This window comes from Balaenoptera borealis (genome assembly GCF_965194805.1).
Source record: "Balaenoptera borealis genome assembly, chromosome: 6".
Classification (NCBI taxonomy): Eukaryota; Metazoa; Chordata; class Mammalia; order Artiodactyla; family Balaenopteridae; genus Balaenoptera; species Balaenoptera borealis.
This window is the reverse complement of record NC_138863.1, coordinates 67531768-67559227: the sequence shown is the minus strand read 5'-3', so window position 1 is coordinate 67559227 and position 27460 is coordinate 67531768. Positions and strand designations below refer to the sequence as shown.

Sequence of the window (27460 nt, the reverse complement as noted above, 5' to 3'; positions counted from 1 at the left end):
TGTATGATAAATAGTAGATCTGATTTATAATAAACAAATACTTGGACCCATAATATTACTGTAACTAGAACCAGAGTCCACAGATGTGCTAATTATTCCCTCCTCTGAGGTCTCTGGGAGGATGATAAGCAAGTCTGTGACCCATCTCTAAGGCTCTCATCATCTTCGACATTTCTGTCAATTTATTATTCTATATATCTGTCAACAGGGAGATTAAACAGAAGAGTGTGGACTTATATTGCTTTCAGAACTTTATGAGGATAAGGACATTTTAGACAATGAAATGTTACCGAAGCGTGTTTTGAAGATTTTATTTTCCAAGAGGCTGAGCTGTCATTTGCCTGGAATGGTTCAGGACAGTTCTGCCTGGAGGCAGGACTATGGACTCATTAACCTTCTAGCCCTGCAACTCTGTCAGTCTCGATTCTCTCTACGGTTTCAATCAGATACAGCTGCCTCTAGCTTCATTCTGGTTGGTTCAGTGTGGCTCTGTGCTTTGCAGTTTTCCATATTGCAGGGGGAAAAAAAAGCATCTTCAACATGTGTAGCTGTGCACGAAGCAGTGTGCATGGTGGATCTTTCCTTACCGAAAGGCTCAGCGTAAAATATATTGATAGATGAGCACATTGGTATATAGAAGAGCACCATGTGCCAAATATAGAGGATTCTTACTTCTCTTTGCGTATAGATGAATACACAGCTGCGGTGCTCTCAGGAGGCCTAGGAGTCAACTTGGTCCAAAGGAATGACTGTGCTATTTTTGCACTTTCCCTCACATTATTTCTCAAGGCTTGAGGGAATTTAAATGTGACTTACTTGGCAATGACAAGTCTCTGTCCCCTCGGTACCTCCCGAATGAGATCATTTACACAAGTCACCTCACCATAGCTCATTCTATCTCTTCACAGAGAAACAGTACCACTTAGGTGGAATCTAGATCTCAAGAAAGGATGGGTTTTTTCCCCCTTAAAAATGACTACTTTAAAATGTTAAATTCATAGTACTTCTGTAATTTATTAAAATATATGTTCTCTGGAAGAGGCAAGGGTCACGTCATAGAACCTTAGTGTTACTAACGAAGGAATTGAGGCTCTGAGAAGTTAAATGACTTGGATAAGATCTCCCGGTAAGTTGGGAACATCATCAGCACTAGAACCCAGCTCTCTGGTGTCCCGGTCCAGAATGCAACCCTCACTGCTTTCGTCAACACTCCTGAATGAAACTGATTTTAACAAAACCAATAAAATCTCTCCTTAGTTAAATGTTACTGTACTTTTATCATGAAGTAGAGTTTTGAAACAAACAAATGTATTTACTAGTACACATATGTTATTTCTTACGATTCTTAAAGAATTTTATTTATGAAACAATGAAATTCACCTATTCCCTTGGAAAAATCTATTAAAATGGAGACAAGTAATAATCGTTACAATGAATTCGAATTTGGAGAAAGTGTCCATTCGAAGTCCTTCTCTATAGAAGGAATAATTAAAGGCCTTGGAAGAGGTGGTGACTTGATTAGAGCCATAGTACTTTAGAGAGTGGGCACTTAATGAGGGTTTTAAAAATCAATTAACTCATTTATAGAAATTTCTAAATCTGTAAGCCACTTTACAAATACTATGAAAGATTTCTGCGCCTCCTAATATGTTTGTGTGTATTTCTGGCAGCATATGTTTAAATGGAAATCAAGACAGGTTTGAGCAAATTTAACCTAAATGATCCAGATTTCCTTGATGTCTCTTTAGGATTGGAGGGAATTCTACAGTAGTTGTATCAAGATTGAAGTTTGGTTATGGTCATTATCATGCTATCAATACAGTTGGCTATAACTATTTTCTTACATTTGTAGGGAGGTGGATCAATATTTCTAATGAGAGAGAAGAAAAATTTTAATGACCTGTTTCTCACCTAGTCAAGATTTTAAAAAGCAATTTACTGAATTGGTCATTCATTCTTTCAACAAATACTTACATCGCATGCTTAATATGACAGGTAGTATAGAAGAATGAGGACTCAGTGTCAGAGTACCTGGGTTTGTGTTCTGGTTTTCTATTTACTAGATGTGATCTTGGGTAATTTGTTCCTCAATTTCTTCATTTGTAAGAATGGACGTAATAATACCTGTTGTTGTAGATTAAATGATTAATATCAGTAAAGCATTTAGAAGAGCGAATGGTAAGGGCAAAATGTTAACTGCTGCTGTTATTATGTATTATGGACTAAGCATGGAGGATAAACTAGGTATGGTTTTTCCCTCATGGAGAACAAAAATTAGTAATGGGAAAATAATAAATAATTAGATAAATAGCTTTTAAGGGAAGTATGATGTGAATAATATCACATGGATATAACATCTCTCTAAATGTTCATGTGTCACTTTCTTCTCTTGCAACCAAGAGAAACCACACTTCACTTTGCTATTCCACACCCTCCCTGGTGACTGAGTCTCAAAATCTTTGATATTTTTATGGTAAATCATACCCTTTCAAGCGAGTAGCAAATGGAATTTCACATTAGGACCATTGTGTTGGGCAGATATCCTCGGAATAATTCATTTTTCCAATTCTCATTTCTTTATGACCACTTAAAATTTCAAGAAAGCAATCTTGATTTCCAAATGGTTCACTGCATTTCTTAAGGCATAAATCTCTGTGATGCTCCAGAGACCTTTGTCCTAGTAAAGACAAATTCTTCTGGGAGGAAATGAAAAGACCAACTGCCAGTGTTTGTTGAGGACAAGCCCAGTTGTTCCTCCCATTCTGCAGCAGATGGCATGGACAGCCTGAGTGCCAAAGAGGAAACGCACAACCCCGTTCACCCAACCATCTTTGTCTCACCCCACAACTCCATGTCCTAATTACAGTCACTTCTTTTTCTGCTTGTACTCTCAGCCTTCTAGGAGTGAGCTGATTTGGATAATCTGCAACAATATTAACCAGATATCCCTAAATACACCTGGCATTTTGCCCCCACTCAGACATGTGAGGCAGATTTTAAATTCATGTTTAAGTGAAGGTCAGCTTGCTTCACAGACAGCTCATCTAGATAAGGGTTTAAAAAAGAAAAAGTTGTCAAAGATTCTGCGAGAAGTCAGGCTTTTGTTCAGATTTTTTTTCTTAAAGAATAAAACAATTCTCATAGTAGGATTCCCCAAATCAAGCCTGGACACAGTCAAAAGTCCTAGGATTACTAAAAATGATTTACTTGCTCTTTGGCACTTGCATTAAATGTCTTATTTTTAGACAAGGTTTTTGAAGTCTCCTCTAAAATACAGGGTCATCAAAATATTTTATTGCTCTTTTTCTTCTTGCCACAAAATGGGTATTCTTTATGATTGGTAAATAGGAAAATTTAGACTCACCCTTTAAGTTGGAAGACACAGATGACATAAGCACAGGCCGCCTGCTAGGAGGGAAGGTGCAGTCCAGAACTGCCATGGTTATACAGTGAAGTGTTAAAGCATTTCTGCCCTGTGGTACTTGTGTGCCCTAAAAATAGGCAACCCTGAACTATACTGCAGTTGAAGGACAAGATAAAAATAGGAAATAAACTTGAAAATATTGTATAAATAGAGTACTGGGATTAACAACTCAACCCACAGGATTGAATTCGCTAATAAGATTTATTATTTTTATTGAATGTAGGAAATAGGATACCATTTAAATATTTAAGAGAAATGTTGGTTATGAAAGTGTGTTCAGGATTTAAGAATGATTGACATTCAAGCAGTGACAACTTATCATTTGGAATAAGGTTTCTTTCAGTGTTTCAGCTGAGAAGTCCCTGTATATCTTTTAATGGTACCCCTCCCATATAGAAACAAAAATACAAAAAAAACCCCAAATTTGGATAATATGCATCAGCTAGATAGACATAACTGATTGAGCGGATGCAGCTAAAACCCAGCGGTGATTTTGCGGTGTCACAGCTTTACTCTTGAATTTAATTCCCAGTAAATAGGACTGGGAGGAGCCCAAGAAATGGAGGCATTCAGTTTATTTAGCATAAGTTTAGCCACTGTGGAGACAGCATCAATTTAAAGTTCTTCATATCTCCTTAAAAGACTATATTTAAAATTCTGGCTTCAAAAATTCTGTTATGGAAAACCCGGAAAATTAACTCTTGGCCTCCTACTTCAGTCCTCTCTTGTTTTGGCCTTCTGGATTTCCACAAAGAATATTATCAATACTTAGCCCTGTTTCTCTTCCTTCTGATACCACTGCCATGACTCCAGGACCAGAATGCCATCAGTTCACAAAGGATCCTTCTGAATTTCTGCTTTTGTCCACTTCCGGCAAATTAACTTAAATGTATAGTTATGTCACTTTTCTGCTCAAAAACTTCAGAAGATTAGAGGTTAAATATGAAACTCTTATCCTGGAATTCCAGGCTTCCTAAACCTGCTTTTATGTTTTAACATTAATCTATTATACATTTGTTTTTATTTAACCAATTTATTAATTTTAACCTCTGAATCCACCACCTAATTCATAACATAGGATAATATTACCAATAACCTACCAATGTCCTCCTTGCCTACCCTAATCTTACCCTTTTCCTCCCTCTCAGAGGTAACCACAGTCTTAAATTTGTTTTTGTCATGCCTCACTTTTAAAAAGTTTTAGCACATATAAATAATTTCAATTTTATAAAAAGGTTATCATGCTTTCTATGGCTTGCTTCAAAAATTTTTCCTCGACTTTTGGTTCCTGAGACTCATCTGTGTTGCTGCATGTGTTACGGTTAATTTCCACTTTTGTATGATATTAGGTTGCAAATATATCACAATTGGCTTTGAGCCCTTCCCCCCCTTGGTTTTTGGTTTTTTTGCTATTACCAAAGTGTGCCAAGTGTGTTGCGAACATTCTTGAACATGTCTCCTGGAAAGCATTCCTGCTTTGGTTTCTCTTGTGTATGTGCCTAAGAGTGAAATTGTTAAGTTTTAGATTGTACCAGTGAGGGTCCTGTCAGGAACAAGGTCAAATTGTATAACTGAGGAAAGTTAAATAAAGGAACTATTACGGGCTAATGAAGCGCGTCAGCACTAGCAAGGGCAGGGAGCCACAGGCATCCCCGTCTCTGAAGAGGCAGGGAGAGGGAGGAATTACTGGAACCTGAAGAGGGCAGCTACAGCTGTAGGAGAGTATTACCCAACAGAGCTCTAGCTTTTAGTAGAACTCAGCCAATCAACAGCCTGGCAGAGAGAGAGCTGATCTCACTAAAAACCCTGACCTCACACTCAACCCTTCTCTCCAGTGTTTTGCCGGGGTCTTTCATTAGTTCAACCCAACCCAACCAGAATGCCAGGGAACCCACTGATTAAAGTCTCTAAAGGTCAGCTTCCAAACACACAGAGCAAGGTGGAGAAAGCTAGAGACTGCATCTAGAGAGGTAAAAAGATACATGCAAATGTTAAATATTATGTAATTTCATCCTTTTTTTTTTTTTCCAAAGTGTTTGTACCAATTTCTACTCCCACCAGAGTATACAAGAGATTCTGTTGGTCCATATTATCTCTTTAGTATTATTAAACTTCTGAATTGTTGTCAGTAGGTTCAAATGATATCTCCTTGTGGTCATGATTTGCATTCCTTCAATTGCTGATGAAGCTGAGCTATTCTTCATGTTTATTAGCCAGACACATTAACTCTTCTGTAAAATTCCCATTCAAGTGTTGCGGAACTTAACAAGTTTATTCTAAAATTTATATAGAAAAGCAAAGAGCCAAAAATAGCCAAGATATTTCTGAAGGAGAAGAAAAAGGAGTGACTTCCTTTCAATATATAAAGGCTTATTATAAAGCTAATGTAATGAAGACAGTGTGTTTTTGGTGCAGGAATATACATTTTGACCAATGGAACAGAAAAAATAGACCCAAAATAGACTTATTAATTTAGGAAACTTCAGAAGGGGTGGAGATGGTATATCAGGTCATTGGGGAAAAAGTATGGTTATTTAGCAAGTGGAGTTGCAAAAAATTGACTCTTCATATAGAGGGCAAAAGGAGAAATAGATTACTATCTCACACCATACAAAAAAAAATCAACTTCAAATGCATTCAGACCTTAAATTTAAGAAACAAAACTTTAAGTTTTTCAAAATAAAATATCAGTGAATACCCCATTCTGACTTCAGGGGAGGGAAGGATTTCTTAAATATGATACAAAAAAGCTTAACTATAAAAGCAAATATTGATATATTCAATTACTTAACAAGAACTTTTCATTAAAAACACAACTTAAAGAATGGGAAACAACAAGCTACAAACATGAAGAGATTTTCAGTGTATATAACCAACAATGGGCTAGTATCAAAAATATATAAAGAACTCCCAAAAATCAAATGACAAATGACCTGGTGGAAAATCAGGCAACTTAATTTTCTAGTATAGTTTTCTTTATGACCATGTTTCATGAACTCTCATTAGTTTATAATTCTTAGAAGACGAGAATTGTGTCTTAGTTGTCTTTGTTTCCTTATCACCCAGTACAGTGCCTGGTGGAAAGAAAATCATCAACAAATACATGCTCATTGAGTAAAGGAACAAACTTGCCACTCTAGAATAATGTACACTCTGTTAACAAAACTCACCATAAGCTCACCACCCTCAGAGTCTTTGCTCCTCTTCTCAGTGTAAACATCATTCCTCCTAAAACACCATTGGTACGAATTATGTCAGAGAATGTTTTGCCTATGATTTCTTCTAGGAGTTTTATGGTGTCATGTCTTAGGTTTAAATCTTTAAGCCATCTTGAGTTTATTTTGTGCATGGTGTGAGGTATGTTCTAACTTCATTGCTTTACATGCAGCTGTCCAACTTTCCCAGCACCACTTGATGAAGAGTCTTTTTCCCATTTTATATTCTTGCCTCCATTGTCAAAGATTAATTGACCATAGATGTGTGGGTTTATTTCTGGCCTCTCTATTCTGTTCCATTGATCCATACGCCTGTTTCTGTGCCAATATCACACTGTTTTGATTACTGTAGCATTGTAGTATTGTCTGAAGTCTGAGAGGATTATGCCTCCTGCTTTGTTCTTTCTCCTCAGGATTGCGTTGGCAATTCTGGGTCTTTAATAGTTCCACATAAATTTTAGGATTATTTGTTCTAGTTCTGTGAAAAATGTCATGAGTAATTTGATAGGGATCACATTAAATCTGCTTTGGGTACTATCACCATTTTAACAATATTCTTCCAATCCAAGAGCATGGGATATGTTTTCATTTCTTTGAATCATCTTTAATTTCCTTTATTAATATTTTCTAGTTCTCAGCATATGTCTTTCATCTCCTTGGTTAGGTTTATTCCTAAGGTTTTGTGGGTTTTTTTGGTGTAATTTTAAAAAGTTTTTTTTTTTTACATTCCCTTTCTGTTATTTCATTGTTAGTGTAAAGAAATGCAACTGATTTCTAATATGTTACTCTTGTATCCTGCTACCCTGCTGAATTCATTTATCACTTCTAGTAATTTTTGTGTGGAGTCTTTAGCGTTTTCTATATATAGTATTATGTCATCTGCATATAATGACAATTTTACCTCTTCTCTTCCAATTTGGATACCTTTTATTTCTTTTTCTTGTCTGATTGCTGTGGCTGAGACTTCCAATACTATGTTGAATAGAAGAACTGAGAGTGGGAATCCTTGTCTAGTTCCAGATTTTAGTGGGAAGGCTTTCAGCTTTTCACTGTTGAGTATTATATTGGCTGTGGGTTTGTCATAAATAGCTTTTACTACATTGAAATATATTCCCTCTATACCCACTTTGGTAACAGTTTTTATCATGAATGGATGTTGAATTTTGTCAAATGCTTTTTCTGCATCTATTGAGATGATCATGTGGTTTTTGTCTTTTCCTTTGTTGATGTGGTGTATCACATTGATTTTGTGTATGTTGAACCATCCTTGTGAACTTGGGGTAAATCCCACTTGGTCATGGTGTATGATCTTTTTTATGTGTTGTTGGATTTGGTTTGCTAATATTTTGTTGAGAATTTTTACATCTATATTCATCAGAGATATTGGCCTGTAATTTTCTTTTTTTGGTGGTATCTTTGTCTGGCTTTGGTATCAGGGTGATGGTGGCTTTATGGAATGGCTTTGGGAGTGTTCCCTCCTCTTCAATCTTTTGGAAGAGTTTGAAAAGGATTGGTAAAATTTCTTCTTTGTATGTTTGGTAGAATTCACCTGTGAAGCCATCTGGTCCTGGACTTTTGTTTGTAGGGAGGTTCTTTTTGGGTTTTTTTTTGTTTGTTTACAGATTCTACTTCACGTCTGGTGATAGGTCTGTTCAAATTATCTATTTCTTCTTGATTCAGTTTTGGTGGGCTTTATGTTTCTAGAAATTTGTCCATTTCTTCTAGGTTGTCAAATTTGTTGGCATACAATTGTTCATAATATTCTCTTATGGTTTTTTGTATTTCAGTGGTATCGGTTGATATTTCTCCTTTTTCATTTCTTATTTTGCTTATTTGGGTTCTCTCTCTTTTCTTCTTGGTGAGCCTGGTGACTTGGTTTGTCAGTTGTGTTTACCCTTTCAAAGAACCAACTCTTTGTTTTACTGACTTTTTTCTATTTTTTTATCACTATTTTGTTTATTTCCCCTTTGATCTTTATTTCCTTCTTTCTGCTGATTTTAGGTTTTGTTTGTTCCTCTTTTTCTAATTCTTTTAGGTGGTAGGTTAGGTTGTTTATTTGAGATTTTTCTTGTTTTTTGAGGAAGGCCTGTATTGCTATGAACTTCCCTCTCAGAACTGTTTTTGCTGCATTCCATAGATTTTGTTTGGTTGTGTTTTCATTGTTATTTGTCTCAAGATATTTTTTAATTTCCTTTTTGATTTCCTTGTTGACCCATTAGTTTTTTTAGTAGAATGTTTTTTCGTCTCCATGTAATCATTTTTTTTTTCTCATTTCTTTTTCTTTGGTTGATTTCTAGTTTCATGCCATTGTGGTCAAGAGAAGATGCTTAAAATAATTTTTATACTCTTGAATTTGTTGAGGTTTGTTTTATGCCATAGTATGTGGTCAGTCCTAGAGAATGTTCCAAGTACACTTTGAAAAGAATGTGTATTCTGGTTTTTTTGGTTGTAATGTCCTGAAAATAACAATTAAGTCTAACTGTTCTATTGTATCATTTAGGATCTCTGTTGCCTTATTGATTTTCTGTCTAGAAGATCTGTCCATTGATGTGAGTGGGGTATAAAATCTTCTACTATGATTGTATTCCTGTCAGTTTCTCCCTTTATGTCTGTTAGTATTTGTTTTATGTATTTGGGTGCTCCTATATTGGGTGCATATACGTTGATGAGCATAAAATCCTCTTCTTGTACTGATCCTTTTATCATTATATAGTGTCCTTCTTTATCTTTCTTTATGGCCTTTGTTTTAATGTCTATTTTGTCTGATATGAGTATTGTGACCTCTGCTTTCTTGTCATTTCCATTTGCATGAAATATGTTTTTCCATCCCCTCACTTTCAATCTTTGTGTGTCCTTTGCCCTAAAGTGGGTCTCTTATAGGCAGCATATTGTAAGCTCTTGTTTTTTTCTCCAGTCTGCCACTCTATGTCTTTTTTTTTTTTTTTTTTTTGGCTGTGTTGGGTCTTTGTTTCTGTGCAAGGGCTTTCTCCAGTTGCGACAAGCTGGGGCCACTCCTCATTGCAGTGTGCGGGCCTCTCACTTTCGCAGCCCCTCCTGTTGCAGAGCACAGGCTCCAGACGCACAGGCTCAGTAGCTGTGACTCACAGGCCTAGTTGCTTCACGGCATGTGCGATCCTCCCAGACCAGGGCTCGAACCCGTGTCCCCTGCACCAGCAGGCAGATTCCTAACCACTGCGCCACCAGGGAAGCCCCCCCACTCTATGTCTTCTGATTGAAGCATTTAGTCTGTAGACATTTAAGGTAATTTTTTTTTTTTAATTTTATTTATTTATTTATTTATTTATTTATTCATTTATTTATGGCTGTGTTGGGTCTTTGTTTCTGTGTGAGGGCTTTCTCTAGTTGCGGCAAGTGGGGGCCACTCTTCATCGCGGTGTGCGGGCCTCTCACCATCGCGGCCTCTCTTGTTGCGGAGCACAGGCTCCAGACGCGCAGGCTCAGCAATTGTGGCTCACGGGCCTAGTTGCTCCGCGGCATGTGGGATCTTCCCAGACCAGGGCTCGAACCCTGCATTGGCAGGCAGATTCTCAACCACTGCGCCACCAGGGAAGCCCTAAGGTAATTATTGATAAATATGTATTTATTTCCATTTGAACCTTGTTTTCCAGTTGATTCTATGTTTCATCTTTGTTACTTTTTCTTTTGTTTTTCTTTTTGTGGTTTGATGATTGCCTTTTATGCTTGTGTTCTCTTCTTTTTGTTTTTTGTGAATCTATTGTATGTGTTTTATTTGTGGGTACGCTGTTTTTCAAGTATGTTAAACCCTTCCTATGTCTGCTTGCTTTAGACTGATAGTCATATAGGCTCAAACACATTCTTTAAAAAAAAAAAATCAACATTTTCTTACTCTCCTCCCCCACATTTTATGATTTTGATGTCCTTTTACATCTTTATGTTTATCCTTTTGCTTGTGTTTGTCCTTGTGTTTATTGTCACTTTCACAAATAATTTTTTTTCTTTTTGTATTTGATCTGTACTTGATCTTTTGATCTGCTTATTTAAGTGATTTACTTTCCAGTTGTGATATTCTCTTCCCTATATCTTTTTTTTTTTTTCTTTTTCCTATATCTTTTTGTTTCTTTTTCATTTAGAGAAGACCTTTGAATATTTCTTTTAGGATAGGTTTACTATTGCAGTATTCTTTTAGTTTTTGCTTGTCTGAGAAATTCTTTCTCTCTCCTTCTATTCTAAATGATAATCTTGCTGGGTACAGTATTCTAGGTTGCAGATTTTTCCCTTTCAAGGCTTTGAATATATTTTGCCACTCCCTTCTGGCCTGAAATGTTTCTGTAGAGAAATCAGCTGATAGCCTTATGGGGGTTCCCTTGTAATTAACTCTTTGTTTTTCTTTTGCTGCCTTTAGAATCCTCTTTATTTTTAACTTTTGCCATTTTGATTATGTCTTGGTGTAGGTCTGTTTTGGTTCATCTTATTTGGCACCCTCTGTGCTTCCTGTATCTAGATATCTGTTTCCTTCTTTAGGTTTGGGAAGTTTTCAGCCATAATTTCTTCAAATACATTTTCAATCCCCTTTTCTCTTTCTTCTCCTCCTGGAATTCCTGTTAGGCATAGATTGGCTGCTTTATATTATCCTACAGGTCTCTTATATTGCTTTCATTTTTTTTTCAGTTGGCTTTCTGTCTGCTGTTCTGATTGGGTAATTTCATTATTCTTGTCTTCCAGTTCACTTATTCGTTCTGCATTATTCATTCTGCTATTCATTGCCTTTAGCTCAGCTTTCATCTTGGCAAACGAATTTCCTAATTCTTTTTGGCTCCTCCTCATAGTTTCTAATTCCTTTTTACAGTAATCTGCATTTCTGTCAATAGCCTTTCTTAATTTCTTCAGTATTTTCATTACCTCCTTTTTGAACTCTGTATCTATTAGACTGAAGAAGTCTGTTACATTGTTTGTTCCTTCAGTAGAATTCTCTTGGTCTTTTAACTGGGAGTGGTTCCTCTGATTCTTCATTTTACTTATATTTCTCTTACTCTGTGAGTTTAGGAGAAACAATTATCTACTGTAGTCTTGGAAGGCTATTTATATGCAGGAGCGTCCCTGTGTAGCTAGTGTGGGTTTAATATTTTTGGTGGGAGGGCTGCGTTTTAGTTTGGATGCCTTCCACCTCTTTCCTCAGCATGTGCTGTTATCCCATTGAAGGGCATGTACCGATACGGTGGCCCATGTGCACTCCCAGGGCCTGTGCTTGTGGGGGCAGTGGCTAGCACCTGCTCATGAGTCTCTCAGCAGCAGTGGTGGCCCGCACCCACCTCTAGAGCCCATGATGGCAGTGGCAGCTTGCACCTGCCCCTGGAGCTCATGTAGGTGGTGTCCTGTTGCTTGAAAGCACACACACAGGGAAAAGACACCTATAAGTCCCACCCCTCTCCTCGCTTGCCCACCAACAGTGGTGCCTTGCCTCTCTGGTGGGCCCAGGCTTCTTCGATGTACATCCTCAGTTGTAGTTGCACCACACTCCAGCCCCTTCAGGCTGTCTCCACGCAGCCAACCCCAGTCCTCTCTCTGGGTCTGACCTCTGAAGCCCAAGCTTCCTCACCCAGCCCCTGCCCATACCAGCAGACGCACATCTCAGGCTGTGGAGCGCAGGGTGGCTGTACCAACCGTCTGTGCAGGTCTCTCTCTGTTTTGCCTTCCACAAACCAGTTGCTGCACTCCCACCCGCCATCCCGGCTGATCTCCCTGCCAGTGAGGGGACTTCCAAAGTGTGGGAACATTTTTCTTTTCACAGCTCCCTCCCAGGGGTGCATGTCCCATCCCGATTCCTTTCTCTCTTTTTTTTTTTTTCTTTTTCCTTTTGTCCTACCTGATTATGTGGAGATTTTCTTGCACTTTCAGTAGTCTGAGGTCTTCTGCCAGGATTCAGTAGATGTTCTGTGAGAATTGTTCCAAATGTAGATATATTTTTGATGTATTTGTGGGAGGAGGTGTGCTCCATGTCCTACTCCTCCACCATTTTCATCACTCTCCCTTTTAAATTTTATTTTTCTTATTTCTATCCTTCCTGTTACAAATAATGATGTGTTCAGTCAGATCTTGAAGTGTATGTTTTTTAGTTGAGACCTAGCAATAAAACCCTTCAAGAAACTTTGCCAACAGCAAGTTGCTTTTGCCAAATTAATACTTGCATCACAACATCCCCCCTGACTTGCCTAAAATTCTTCATTGGTAGAAGGGTAACCAATGACCATAAATTAAATCTCTCCCTCCCCACACGTGTATAGTGCAGCTGGTCACTATAATAGGAGTGTCTCAATAACTTGTTTCCCAACTATATTATGAATAATTTTAAACATGCAGGGAGGTTTAAAAAATCATGTGTAATTATAACCCACATACCTCCTACCTAGATTTAGCAATTGTTATAATAGTTTTCATAAAAATGATGCTGAGGTTAATGAGGACATTAGCAGAATTTCTTTGTTTAATTTTTTTTATTGAGTGAAAGATTCTTTAAATTCTATAGTGCTTTTAAACAATTTTCAAAACAGTTTTTCAAAACAATTTTCAAAAGTTTCACACACATGATTTCATATAATCCTATAATAACCCTTTTTCCCTATATTGCCCTTCCCCCCTTCTCTCTTCCCATGGGTAAACACTAGTTTGTTCTCTATATCTGTGAGTCTGTTTCTTTTTTGTTATATTCACTAGGTTGTTGTATTTTTTAGATTCCGCATGTAAGTGATATCATACACTATTTGTCTTTCTCTGTCTGACTTATTTCACTTAACATATCCATGTTGCTGCAAATGGCAAAATTTTAATCTTTTTTATGGCTGAGTAATATTCCATTTTATATATATACACCACATCTTCTTTATCCATCATCAGTTGATGGATACAGGTCGTCTCCATGTCTCGGCAATTGTAAATAATGCTGTAAATGTAAACATGAACATTAGGGTGCATGTATCTTTTCAAATTAGTGTTTTTGTTTTTTTGGATACATACCACGTAGTGAAATTGCTGGGTTGTATGCTAGTTCTATTTTTAGTTTTTTGAGAAACCTCCATACTGTTTTCCACAGTGGCTGCACAAATTTACATTCCCACCAACAGTGTATGAGTGTTCTCTTTTCTCTTTTTTTTTTACTTTAATTTTTATTTTATGTTAGAGTATAGTTGATTTATAATATTGTGTTAGTTTCAGGTGTACAGCAAAGCGATTCAGTTATATATGTACATATATCCATTCTTTTTCAGATTACTTTCCCATGTAGGTTATTACAGAATATTGAATAGAGTTCCCTGTGCTATACAGTATGTCCTTGTTGAGTATCTATGTAATACATAGTAGTTTGTATATGTTCCAAACTCCTAATTTATCGCTCCCCCACCTTTCCCCTTTGGTAACTATAAGTTTGTTTTCGAAGTCTGTGTGTCTGTTTCTTTTTTATAAATAAGTTCATTTGTATCATGTTTTTAGATTCCACATATAAGTGATGTCATATGATATTTGTGTTTCTCTGACTTACTTCACTTACTATGATAATCGCTAGATCCATTCATGTTGCTGCAAATGGCATTATTTCATTCTTTTTTATGGCTGAGTAATATTCCATTGTATATATGTACAACATTTTCTTTATCTCTTCCTCTGTTGATGAACATTTATGTTGTTTCCATGTCTTGGCTATTGTAAATAGTGCTGCAGTGAACATTGAGGTGCATGTTATCTTTTCGAATTATTGTTTTCTCTAGATATATGCCCAGGAGTGGGATTGCTGGATCATATGGTAGTCCTATTTGTAGTTTTTCAAGGAACCTCCATACTGTTCTCCATAGTGGCTGTAACAATTTACATTCCCACCAACAGTGTAGGAAGGCTCCCTTTTCTCCACACCCTCTCCAGCATTTATTGTCTGTAGACTTTTTAATGATGGCCATTCTGACTGGTGTGAGGTGATACCTCATTGTAGTTTTGATTTGTATTTCTCTAATAATTAGTGATGTTGAGCATCTTTTATGGGCTTTTTGGCCCTCTGTATGGCTTCTTTGGAGAAATGCCCATTTTTTGATTGGTTTGTTTGTTTTTTTGATATTGAGCTGCAGGAGCTGTTTGTATATTTTGGAGATTAATCCCTTGTCAGTCACTTCATTTGCAGATATTTTCTCCCATTCTGTGGATTGTCCTTTTGTTTTATTTATGGTTTCCTTTGCTGTGCAAAAGCTTTTAAGTGTAATTAGGTCCCATTTTTAAATTATTTTTATTTTCATTAATCTAGGAGGTGGACATTGCTACAACTATGTCAAAGAGTGTTCTGCCTATGTTTTCCTCTTAGAGTTTTATAGTATCCGGTCTTACATTTAGGTCTTTAATCCATTTTGAGTTTAATTTGTGTATGGTGTTAGGGAGTGTTCTAGTTTCAGTCTTTCACATGTAGCTGTCCAGTTTTCCCAGCACCACTTATTGAAGACACTGTCTTTTCTCCATTGTATATTCTTGCCTCCTTTATCATAGATTAATTGACCATAAATTTGTGAGTTTATTTCTGGACTCTCTATTCTGTTTCATTAATCTATGTGTCTGTTTTTGTGCCAGTACCATACTATTTTGATTACTGACTTTGTAATACAGTCTGAAGTCAGAGTGTGTGGTTCCTCCAACTCTGTTCTTCTTTCTCAAGATTATTTTGGTTTTTCAGGGTCTTTCATATTTCCACACAAATTTTAAAGTTATTTCTTCCAATTCTGTGAAAAATGTCATTGGTATTTTGATAGGGATTGCACTGAATCTAGATTGCCTTGGTTAGTATATTAATTTTAACAGTATTGATTCTTTCAATCCAGGAACATGCTATGTCTTTCCATCTGTTTGTGTTGTCTTCAGTTTTTTCATCAGTGTCATAGTTTTCTGAGGACAGGTCTTTTGCCTCCGTAGGTAGTTTTATTCCTAGGTATTTTATTCTTTTTCATGCAATGGCAAATGGGATTGTTTCTTCAATTTCTCTTTCTCCTAGTTCATTGTTAGTGCATAGAAATTCAACAGATTTCTGTATATTCATGTTTTATCCTGCAACTTTACTGAATTCGTTGATGAGCTCCAATAGTTTTCTGGTAGCGTCTTTAGGATTTTCTATGTATAGTATCATATCATCCACAAACAGTGACAGTTTTACTTTTTCCTTTCCAGTTTGGATTCCTGTTATTTCTTTTTCTTCTCTGATTGGTGCGGCTAGGACTTCCTAAAATATGTTGAATAAAAGTGGCAAGAGTGGGCATCCTTCTCTTGTTCCTGATCTTAGAGGAAATGCTTTCAGCTTTTAACTGTTGAGTATGATGTTAGCTGTGTGTTTGTGACATATGGCCTTTATTATGTTGAGGTGTGTTCCCTCCAGGCCCACTTCCTGGAAAGTTTTATCCTAAGTGTATGTTAAATTTTATCAAAAGCTTTTTCTGCATCTGTTGATATGATCATATGGTTTTTATTCTTCAATTTGTTAATGTGATATAACACATTGATTGATTTATGAATATTGAAAAATCCTTGCATCCCTGGGATAGATCCCACTTGATCATGGGGTATGATCCTTTTAATGTATTGTTGGGTTCAGTTTGCTAGTATTTTGTTGAGGATTTTTGCAGGTATGTTCATCAGTGATACTGGCCTGAAATATTTTTGTGTGTGATATCTTTGTCATGTTTTGGTATCAGGGTGATGCTGGTCTCATAGAATTAGTTCAGAAGTGTTCCTTCTTCTGCAATTTTTTGGAACAATTTGAGAAGGATAGGTGTTATCTCTTCTCTAAATGTTTGGTAGAATTCACCTATGAATCCATCTGGCCCTGGACTTTTGTTTGTTGGGAGTTTTTATATTACTGATTCAATTTCATTACTGGTAATTGATCTGTTCATATTTTCTATTTCTTTCTGATTCAGTCTTGGGAGATCATACCTTTCTAAGAATTTGTGCATTTCTTCTAGGTTGTTCCTTTTGTTGGCATATAGTTGTTCATAGTAGTCTCTTATGATCCTTTGTATTTCTGTGGTGTCAGTTGTAAGTTCTTTAGTATTTCTAATTTTATTGATTTGAGCCCTCTCCCTTTTCTTCTTGATAAGTCTGGCTAAAGATTTATTAATTTTATTTTTTCAGAGAACCAGCTTTTATTTTCATTGATCTTTTCTATTGTTTTTTATTCTCTCTTTCACTTATTTCTGCTCTGATCTTTATGATTCTTTCCTTTTACTAACTTTGGGTTTTGTTTGTTCTTCTTTCTCTAGTTGCTTTAGGTATATGGTTAGATTGTCTATTTGAAATTTTTCTTGTTTCCTGAGGTAAGCTTGAATCACTATTAACTTCCCTCTTAGAAGTGCTTTTGCTACATCCCATAGGTTTTGGATCTTTGTGTTTTCGTATTCATTTGCCTATAGGTTTTTTTTTTTTTTTTGGCTGTGTTGGGTCTTTGTTGCTGCGCGCGGGCTTTTCTCTCGTTGCAGCGAGCAGGGTCTACTCTTCGTTGCGGTGCACAGGCTTCTCGTTGCAGTGGCTTCTCTTGTTGCGGAGCACAGGCTCTAGGCACACGGGCTTCAGTAGTCGTGGCTCGTAGGCTCTAGAGCGCAGGCTCAGTAGTTGTGGCACATAGGCTTAGTTGCTCCGCAGCATGTGGGATCTTCCCAGACCAGAGATCAAACCTGTGTCCCCTGCATTGGCAAGCGGATTCTTATCCACTGTGCCACCAGGGAAGCCCCTGTCTGTAGGTATATTTTATCAGTAATTTCCTCTTAGATTTCTTCAGTGATCCATTGGTTGTTTAGTAGCATACTGTTTAGCCTCCATGTGTGTGTGGTGGGGTTTTTTTTTTTTTTTTTTTTGCAGTTTTTTCCTTGTAGTTGATTTCTAATCTCATAACATTGTGGTCGGAAAAGATGCTTGATAAAATTTCACTTTTCTTAGATTTACTGAGGCTTCTTTTGCAGCCGCAGTGATCTATCCTGAAGAACATTCCATGTGCACTTTAAAAGAATGTGTATTCCAGTTTCAGATGGAGTGCTCTATATATCAATTAAGTCCATTCGGTCTAATGTATCTATCATTTAAGGCCAGTGTTTCCTTATTGATGTTCTGTCTGGATGATCTGTCCATTGGTGTAAATGGCATGTTAAAATTCCCCACTGTTATTGTGTTACTGTCAGTTTATCCTTCTATGTCAGTTAATATGTGCCCTTATAAATTTAGTTGCTCCTATGTTGGGTGCATATATATTGAGTTGGCCAAAAAGTTCATTTGGGTTTTTCCATAAGATGTTATGGAAAAACCTGAACAAACTTCTTGGCCAACCCAATATTTCCAATTGTTATATCTTCCTCTTGGATTTATCCCTTGATCATTATGTAGTGTCCTTCTTTGTCTCTTGTAACAGTTTTATTTTAAAGTCTGTTTTTTCTGATATAAGTATTACTCTGGATTTCTTTTGATTTCCATTTGCATGGAATACCTTTTTCCATCCCCTCGCTTTCAGTTTGTGTGTGTCTCTAGATCAAGTATCTTGTAGGCAGCATATATACTGGGTCTTGTTTTTGTATCCATCAGCCATTCTATGTCTTTTGGTTGGAGTATTTCATCCATTTACATTTAAGGTAATTATCGATATGTATGTTCTTATTACCATTTTGTTAATTGTTTTGGATTTGTTTTTGTAGGTCTTTTTTCCCCCCTTCCTTCTTCTTTTTGTTCTGTTCTCTGTGATTTGATGACTATCTTTAGTGGTATGTTTGGACTGCTTTTTCTTTTTTGTGTGTATATCTATTATAGATTTTTGGTTTGCATTTACCATGGGGTTTTTGTAGAGCAGTCTATATATATACTTGATTGTTTTAAGTTGTTGATCTCTTAATTTTAAATACATTTTTAAAATTTTGCATTTGTATTCTCCTCTCCTCATGATTGCTGTTTTTGGTATCATATTTTACATCTAATTATTTTGTGTATCCCTTAACTGCTTATTGTGAATATACAGAATCTTACTGCTTTTTTCTTTTACCCTCCCTACTAACCTTGTGTGTGGATGATTTCCTACTTTTACTGTAGGTTTTCCGTTACTGGTTAAAATTTTCATTTTGTAATTTTCTTGTTTCTAGTTGTGGCCTTTTCTTTTATGCCTAAAGGGGTTCCTTTAACATTTGTTATAAAGCTGGTTTAGTGGTGCTGAACTCTTTTACCTTTTGTCTGTGTGTAAAGCTTTTGATTTCTCCATCAACTCTGAAGGAGAACCTTGCTGGGTAGAGTATTCTTGGTTGTAGCTTTTTCCCTTTCATTGCTTTAAGTATATTATGCCAGTCCCTTCTGGCCTGTAGAGTTGATGCTGATAAATTAACTGATAGCCTTATGGGAGTTCTCTTGTAAGTTATTTGTTGCTTTTCCCTTGTTGCTTAATATTCTTTAACTTTTGTCATTTTCATTACAGTGTCTTGGTGTATTCCTCTTTGGGTTAATCCCGTATGGGACTCTCTGTGCTTCCTGGACTTGGGTGACTGTTTCCTTTCCCAGGTTAGGGAAGTTTTCAGCTATTATGTCTTCAAATATGTTCTCTATGTCCTTTTCACTCTCTCTTCTCTTTCTGGGACCTCTATAATGCAAATATTCCTGCACTTGGTGTTGTCCCAGGGGTCTGTTAAACTGTCCTTACTTCTTTTCATTTTCTTTTCTTTTTACTGTTCAGTGGTAGTGGTTTCCACTACTCCGTTTTCCAGCTCACTGATCCATTCCTCTGTATCATTTAGTCTACTGTGGATTCCTTCTAGTGTATTTTTCATTGCTGTTGCTGTATTTTTTCATCTGTTTGGTTGTTCCTTATATTTTCTCTTTGTTGAAAACTTCTAACTTCTTGCTCTATGGATGCATTCTTCATCCAAGTTCTTTGATCATCTTTACAATCATTGCTCTGAACTCTTTTTCGGGTAGATTGCCTATCTCCACTTAACTTAGTTCTTCTTCTGGAGTGTTATCTTGTTCCTTTGTCTGGAACATGTTCCTCTGCTGCCCCATTTTGTCTAAGTTGCTATTTGTATATTTATGTATGTGGTAGGTTATTACATTTCTCGGCATTGGAGAAGTGGCCCTCTGTAGGAGACATCCTGTGTGTCCCAGCAGCACACTCCCCTCTCATCACCCAAGCTATATGCTCTAGGGGTTCCCCCTAAGAGGGCTGCATGGTTCCTTCTTTTGTGGTGGGCTGATTATGTGGGTGGTCTGGTAGGCTTGGTTGGCCTGTAGCCCAGTTGGTTGCCAGTTCGTGCCCTGTGCAGATGCTGCTGGCTGCTAGTTAGTGGGGCCAAGTCATGAGAAAGTTTGCTGCAGAACCCTAGGGGACCCCAGGCTAGTGCCGACTCGCTGGTGGGTGGAGTCAGGGTTCAGAAGACTCCAGGGCTGTTGCCTGCCCACTGTAGGGTGAAGCCAGATCATGGGGTTAGTGCTGGACTACTGGCTGGCAGAGCCAGGTCCTAGAATCTGGCTGCAGGGCCCAGGGATCCCAGAGCTGGTGTTAGATCATTGGTGGAGGAACAGAGGAACCAGTTCCTGACACAGTTTGGTATGGGGTCTGGGGTGTCCTGAATCTTATATTGGCCTGCTAGTGAGCAGTGCTGGGACCCAGCTGGTCCCTGGGTAGGGGCTGGCCTGCTACAGGCTGACTGGGTCTGCAGGCCACAGGATTATGGTTTTCTTATGTCTGGTGTCTGCCCCCTGGTTGGTGAGGCTGGTCTAGAGGCTAGTGCATGCTTCTTGGAGGGCAGGGCCAGTGCCTGCCCACTGCTGGGTGGAATTGGTTTTTGGTCCTCTGGTGGGCAGGGCCATGTCTAGAGGGATGTCTAGAGGTGGCTTGGGCTCAAGAAGTCTTTAGGCAGCCTGTCTGCTGATGGCCAGAGTTGTGGCCCCGCCCAGTTAGTTGTTTGGCCTGAGGTGTCCCAGCCTATACGATGTTGGGTGGGGTCAGGTCTTGGTGCCAATGAACTAGAGGGAGGGTCCCAAGATGGTCCCTAGCAGCAGTGTCCAAACTCCCAAATATGGCTCCTGTCTATGTCCCCAGGGTGATCCATAGCCACCCCCACCTCTCCAGGACACTCTCCAAGACCAGCAGGTAGGTCTGGCCCAGGCGCCTATTGAATTACTGCTTTTGCGCTGGGTCCCAGTGCACGTGAGATTTTGTCAGCACCCTTTAAAAATGAAGTCTCTCTTTCCCCCAGTCCTCTGGGGCTTCCAAAATTAAGCCCTGCTAGCCTTCAAAGGCAAATGCAATGGGGGCTTGTCTTCCCAGTGCAGGATACCCAGGCTGGGGAGCCTGGTGTAGGGCTCAGAACTCTCATTCCTGTGGGAGAATCTCTGCAATATAATTATTCTCCAGCCTGTGGGTCACCCACCCAGGGGTATGAGACTCTACTGTATTGTGAGTCTGCTCCTCCTACCTGTCTTGCCTTCTTTATGTCTTTAATTATATAAGGTCTTTCCTGGTAGGTTCTGTTTTTTTTAATTGATGGTTATTCTGCAAATAGTTATGATTTTGGTGTGCTTGTGAGAAGAGGTGAGCTTAGTGTCTTTCTACTCTGCCATCTTGGCCAATCTCTAGCAGAATTTCTTGAGTATATTATTTCTTGATGACTTGAAGGTATCTAAAACCCACCAACAGAAGTCATCCACAGGGTTTCTTCACTGTGAACTCTTCAATGAACCTTTTCCTATTCATTACATGAGGTTTTCTCTGATGGTGAACTATCAAAGAGAACAAAGGTTCCACTCTTTTCTATAATGCCACTTTCCGGTTTCTTGATGTACCTGGGCCTGCTCTCTCCTCTTTTTTCCCCACATGTTGGATGCTTCTTCTTGCTTCATTTCCTCCTTCCAGCTTTTCCTGAAATAGTAGGATTGCCAGATTTGGCAAAGAAAAATATAGGATGTCCAGTTAAATTTAAATTTCAGATCAATGATTAATTTTTTTAGTGTATACATACGTACATATATATACATATCCCAAATATTCCATGGGACATACCTACACTAAAAAGTAATTCATCGTTTATCTTTGAAATTCAAATTTAGCTGGGAAATCTGTATTTTATCTGGCAACTCTATGAAATAGACAAGTCCAAAGAGCTATTAAGGGGGCTGTGGATCTCTTTGATATTTGGGCTCTCGTGTTCCCAGTTCTGAACATAAAACGAGAGAGGAGAAAGGGAAAGAAGATATTTCTGCACCACAAATAATAAAGGAATTATTACGTTAGAATTTATTTTGAGATAGCTGGGAGTTAGAGAATCAGAGGTGTATTTGTGTTGGATTTAGTAAATAGTCTGTGGAACTATGGGGGAAATAGGGTATGTGGAACCTGAACCAATTGAATGAGTTTATAATTTGGGTTAGAGTCATATGTATATGAGTTTAAGAGGGTGTATTGCATCTATTGCCACATTAATGCTGTAGAATAATCAACCATGAAACCTCAGGGGCATTGCTAGTGGGTAAGCATTGATTGCTCTTATACCAGGGTCAGTTTCGGGTGACTATTTGGCCCTGCTGATCTTGACTGAACTTGCTCATGTCTAGGGGTCTGACTGTTAAATGCTCTAGGCTGACCTCAGTTGGGAGCCCTGCTCCATGCATCTCTCATCCTTTTTTAAGGACCATTCAGCCGTCCCAGAGATGTCTTTGTCACAGCAGCATTGCAGGCACAGGGAGAGCAAGCAAAAACATGCAAACTTTGAGATCTAGTCTCAGAATTGGCACTGTGTCATTTCATCTCATTCTGTTAGTCACAAAACCTGTTCCTGTGGGTGGGGAAATGGATTCTGTCTCTTTAGTGAGAGGAAATGCAAAGTCATGTGGCAAAAGGTGTGGATGCAGGTGAGGTAAAGAATCGGGGCCATCACTATCGTCCACCACAAGGCGTGAGTAGGAACATAATAAGTTGGTAGGTAAAGAAACTTCTTGGTTTGGAAACTATAAGGTTGGAATTGTAGCACTTTTTCTTCAAGATGAGTAATTTGCAAGACTTCCAAATGAATTTCTCCAGTTTGTGACGCAGAATGCCAACAGTCCTATACAGATTACCAGAATGTTTCACAATTTTTCTTGAAATACCTGTCAGTACAGTTCTTTTGAGAGAGCGCATGGTGGCATTTTTTCTTGCCATAAACAAAATGTATCTACCCATATGAAGAGTCTGAGGTGTTAAGGATGAAAACTTGCAGGAAAGTGGTAACATTTAAGAGAAAAGCAAGACAAACTGAAGATCCAGAACAAGTAGGTTACTATTTAAGTGTCCCTTGAAATCTAGCACCATTTTCTCCATCATTTGCAAACTTTGGCCAGGCGAAAGAGCAAACTAGAAATCAGATGTGGGATTCTGCCTCTTGTCTGGTTGTGTGACCTTTGTAAAGTAGCAGTTTCTTTGCGTACTTTTTTGTTCCACATGTGGATCAAATAATACAAAAGTTCTGTGTAAACTCTAAAACACCAAATAAATTAGCTTTTTTTACATGAAAAATAATCTAAGAAAAACATTCTATCCATGGAAATCTTCACTGTGACCCTCAATTGCAAGTTCCCTTTTCTTTCAAGTCAATTATCGAAGTCAATGGATAGTAAAAACTAGTGAGTTTGATTCTTAGCTCTTTTGTGTTTTTGTCTCTACTGGTAGTGGGTAGGAAATGAACTGGCACTAGACAAATAATTGTATCAACTGGGATTCTTTAAGTTTCATGTACAAGCAACATTAGGTCTCAGGAAAATGACTGGTCTCATTCAAGGACTTGGGTCAAGTAGCAGAGTGTGGATTCTGTTATCTCAGGCCAAGGTCTGTGAAAAATGCCAGTGGTAGTTTGATAGGGGTTGCATTGACTCTGTAGATTGCTTTGGGTAGTATAGTCATTTTCACAAGATCTGGTCTTAAAATGGGAGGGAAGGTCACTCTTCAGAAGGATGGGAAGTATATTAGATAAATAATACCTGTTCGCTAATAGTAGTATTAAAAATAGGTAGCTTTGTAAAATGAATTGTGCCAAACACTTTTAAAATTCATTTAATCCTCACAACCATCACCATGAGATAAGTATGTTAATTCAATTTTTCAAATTTGCCCAAGATCCCATGACTTGTAAGTGGCAGACCTATGATTTGTACCCAAGTATCTTGACTCTAAGCATAACTGTGTACCACAAGAATGAAATTAATAATAGGAGAACAACAAACTGAAACATGATAAGGTTGATCTTTGTGTGCAAGAAGGAACATTGATGGTGCAAAGGCAAGTTGCTAAATAGTATTAGAGTGTGACTTTTTTTAATCTTAAAAACAACAATAACAACAACAACTCTGCAAAAATACAAAAGCCGAAAACAAACCTATAAATATGTATTGGATATAAATACGTCTATATAGGGATTAATATCGAAACATTAACATTGGTTATCTCTGAAAAGGGGATTGGGATGCTGGAGACAGAAAAGAGAGTAATTTCAAACCCTATAATTTACATAGAATCTGGATAATTTAAAAATAGGTATTATAAAGAAATAACCTGATGGGGAAAAAAAGGAAAAGCAAAATGCCTCGAGGCCAAAAATTAAATATGAAAATTGAAAGTTGGTTCTAAATCATTCTTGTACCTTCATTTTGCTGTCACTTAAGGATATGACTAGTTTTCCTATCCTTTCCCAATTGGGTAGAGAGTGTAGCACATGCTTTTCTCCTAAAATAATGTGGACAAAGCAACTTTTTCAGATTGTATGTGTACTAATGGTTCATATATATATCCCCGTAAGTCCTGTGTGATCTTTAAAAAAAATAACTACAAACTATTTCAAGTTTGCTAAAACCTGGAGTAAAACTTGTTTTCAAACCAGTTTGTACTACAAACACAATTGATGCTTCCTATAAATCTCCCCAATCCGATCTTCATTTCTTGATTCCCACCAGCAAACCTGTCTATGTTATTTTTTCTACATTTACAGCCATAATACATAGTATCACTTTGCATATTTTATATTTTATATAAGCATCATAAAACAAGCATTGTTCCACATTGTTTTCTTCCTTATTATTTCTGAGATGTATCCATGTGACATGCATAACTCTAATTTGTTCATTTTGACGGTTGTACAAAAGTCTATTATATGAATATACTATCAGTGTTTAGCGCTGGTTAGGACTCCTTTCTGCTGTTTATATACAAGGCTGCCATGAACATTTTTATGTCTCCTTAAGCACACACATAAGTACTTCTTTAAGGTAACATGATAAGAGATCTTTAATTTTACTAGATACTGCAAATTTGACGGTTGTGCCAGTGTATTTTCCCACCGACAGTAAAAGAGTTCCCATTGCTTCACTGTCCTTGACAACACTTGCTATTTTGAAACTTACATTTTTACTAATTTGATGGGCGTGATGTGGTACACTTCCTTGTGTTCTTGTGTTTCCTTGATTATTACTGAAGAGTATTTTTTTCCATATGTTTGTTAGCCTTTCAGATTTCCTCTTGTAAGAAATACCCTTTATTTTTTCAGTGTGTGCATATTTCTATTCGGTAGTCTTTTCATGAGTCTTAGAAATGTTTACGTTTTTATAAATTAACGCTTATATATATTAAAAACTTCTTGTGGCTTATTTTTTCATTTTTATAGTACTTAATGTACATATAAGTTTTAAATTTTAATATTTGTAAATGTATCATATCTTTTATGACTGTGCTGTTTTCTTATTTCAGTAATTTTCCTTTGCTGAGGTCTGAAAAATGTTGAATATATTCATCTAAGTTTTAAAATACTGCTCTTAAAAGTTGTCTTTAACTCAAATATATTTGTTTATGGTTTGAGTTAGGAATCCAAATGTACTGTTTTCCAAGTGGATAATCAAACACAGTTTTTTAAAAAGTCACTCCTTTCCCTATTGGTTTATAATGACATAACTTTTAGGTTTCCATACATGAGGGTCTCTTCAAGTCTGATTCAAGGAAATAGCAGCAATATTTAACTTAATGTGTACTTGCCATGTGTCAGGAACTCTGCTAAGCATGTTATGCATTTTGGAGTTAGAATGCATGGGCTCATACACACCAGGGAGCCCTAATAAATGGTCGGTCTTACTATATTACTTATTTGTTTACTGGCTGATGGAGATGTGTTCATCAGGTGAAGTGCACAAATATGCTGATTGACACAAACTGCATTTTAAAAAGCATCCCAAATATATAACTTGCTTTTATTAAACAGGGGAAAAAGCAACACATTTTCCAAAGAGGCAGATATCCCAGTAGCTTTAGTAAAAACCAACATAACATCAGTTTGTTTGACAAAGCTTTTAGAATAAGAAGTGAGCAGTTAAATTTTTAAAGTAGGAATAGAACATCAACAAGCTCTAGACCCCAAAACAGTTACAAGCCAACAAATTAGGCATTGTTTTGCTTAACAACTTTAGCTTTAATGTAAATATATATTACTATTTAGAATATTAGCATCTGAACTACATAATGACTATCACTTTAATTAAAACCAGGATTTCAGAAACCTCCAAGTAGTCTTTAAAGTTTTCCAATATGGACATAAACTAACCCCTGTTCCTCTCTACGTATCGAATTTGAAATAATTGTCACAACATATCAACATTTTCACAGGAAGATTTGTAAGGCTTCTGGCACATAAAATGTGTAGTATCTGTGTGACAATAATGTTATAATTATATACAGAAACTATTTAAAATTCTCCTGTGCAATTTAAGTTCTAAAGATTAAAAAACTAAGTGTCCATGTTCATAAACTATTAAAATACCATGAGCGTTCCCATAAACTTGACACTGATTTTGTAATTACATAAAGAATACACAAGACTTGCACACTAAGTGATTCATCATTGAATTAACAGTTAAACTGAATATACTTATTTGATATCATTAGTTTTCTAGATTATACTTTCATCACAAATAGGCTTTAATATAACATAAACATTTCCAATTAAACTGTAACATTGAGGCAGCAAATGTCAGATCTATGTTTGCCTAGTTATTTATGTGTCATACAAATATAAGTCTATGAATCTTAATTTATCCCTTTGTCTAAGTCACGATTGTAGAGAATGTGTCAATAAGTGAAATCAACAAGAGGTGACTATTTCTCATTTGAGAAAAATGAAAGTCATTAACACCTTGTCTTAAAGTTCTAAAGCAGCATATTCAGTTCTTAAGGCAAAAAAGGCCAAAGATATTATTATAAATTATAAATTCTGGTAATTCTTCTTTTGGCATTAAAAGCCACAGCACAAGTTCTTATGCTTTAATAGATAATATATTAGTGTACATCTGAACATACATTTGCTAACATTCTCCATCAGTATGAAGTCGTTCTGTGCAATAGAGCGGTGAAGTGCGGCATGGCAGGCCAACATTTAATGGCCATCCTGGGCATCAAGGGACATGGAGTGGCTGAATCTTGACCTTCCATTCACAGATACTGTATTTGATGGAACTGTAACCTAAGAGAAAGAAACACACTTTGCACCCATCAATTTAAAATGGGACAGCTGTCTAATTTTCAGTTTTCAACAATTACCACATTTTAACTTCTACTTAATTGTAAATGCTAACATTTAGTATTTATTATTCAATAAATTTCAAATAATCAGGAATAAATGTTCATTCTACCATGAAATTAAAAATGAGTTATTTCCACAGCAAACAAGTTAAATAATCCATTAACACACCTTAGTCTTTACAAAACTACCAAATCAACTCAAAGGACAAGAGCACAAGCGGACTGCAGGCCAAGCTGTTAAAGCGCATTTTTAGCTAGATTAATTCT

At 37.1% G+C, this 27460-nt stretch overlaps 2 protein-coding genes and 1 long non-coding RNA gene across 3 annotated transcripts in view; 1 reads left to right on the top strand and 2 right to left on the bottom strand.

Moving 5' to 3' along the window:
- GRB14 (growth factor receptor bound protein 14) overlaps positions 1-3446 on the bottom strand; it is a 177117-nt gene extending 173671 nt beyond the window's left edge. The window contains exon 1 of the mRNA XM_082395320.1: positions 3365-3446. The gene's annotated coding sequence lies outside the window, so the exon portion shown is untranslated. The remainder of the gene's footprint in view (positions 1-3364) is intronic.
- Positions 3447-3605: 159 nt separating this feature from the next.
- Positions 3606-26521, top strand: LOC309630294. The gene is made up of 2 exons (XR_014245579.1): positions 3606-9900; positions 10219-26521. It is a non-coding gene; the product is annotated as an uncharacterized lncRNA (long non-coding RNA).
- The window catches only part of COBLL1 (cordon-bleu WH2 repeat protein like 1), a 150567-nt gene continuing 148957 nt past the window's right edge, over positions 25851-27460 (bottom strand). Inside the window, 1 exon segment of the mRNA XM_082395233.1 lies at positions 25851-27134. Coding sequence (XP_082251359.1) covers positions 27048-27134 — 87 coding nt within the window. The 3' untranslated portion in view covers positions 25851-27047.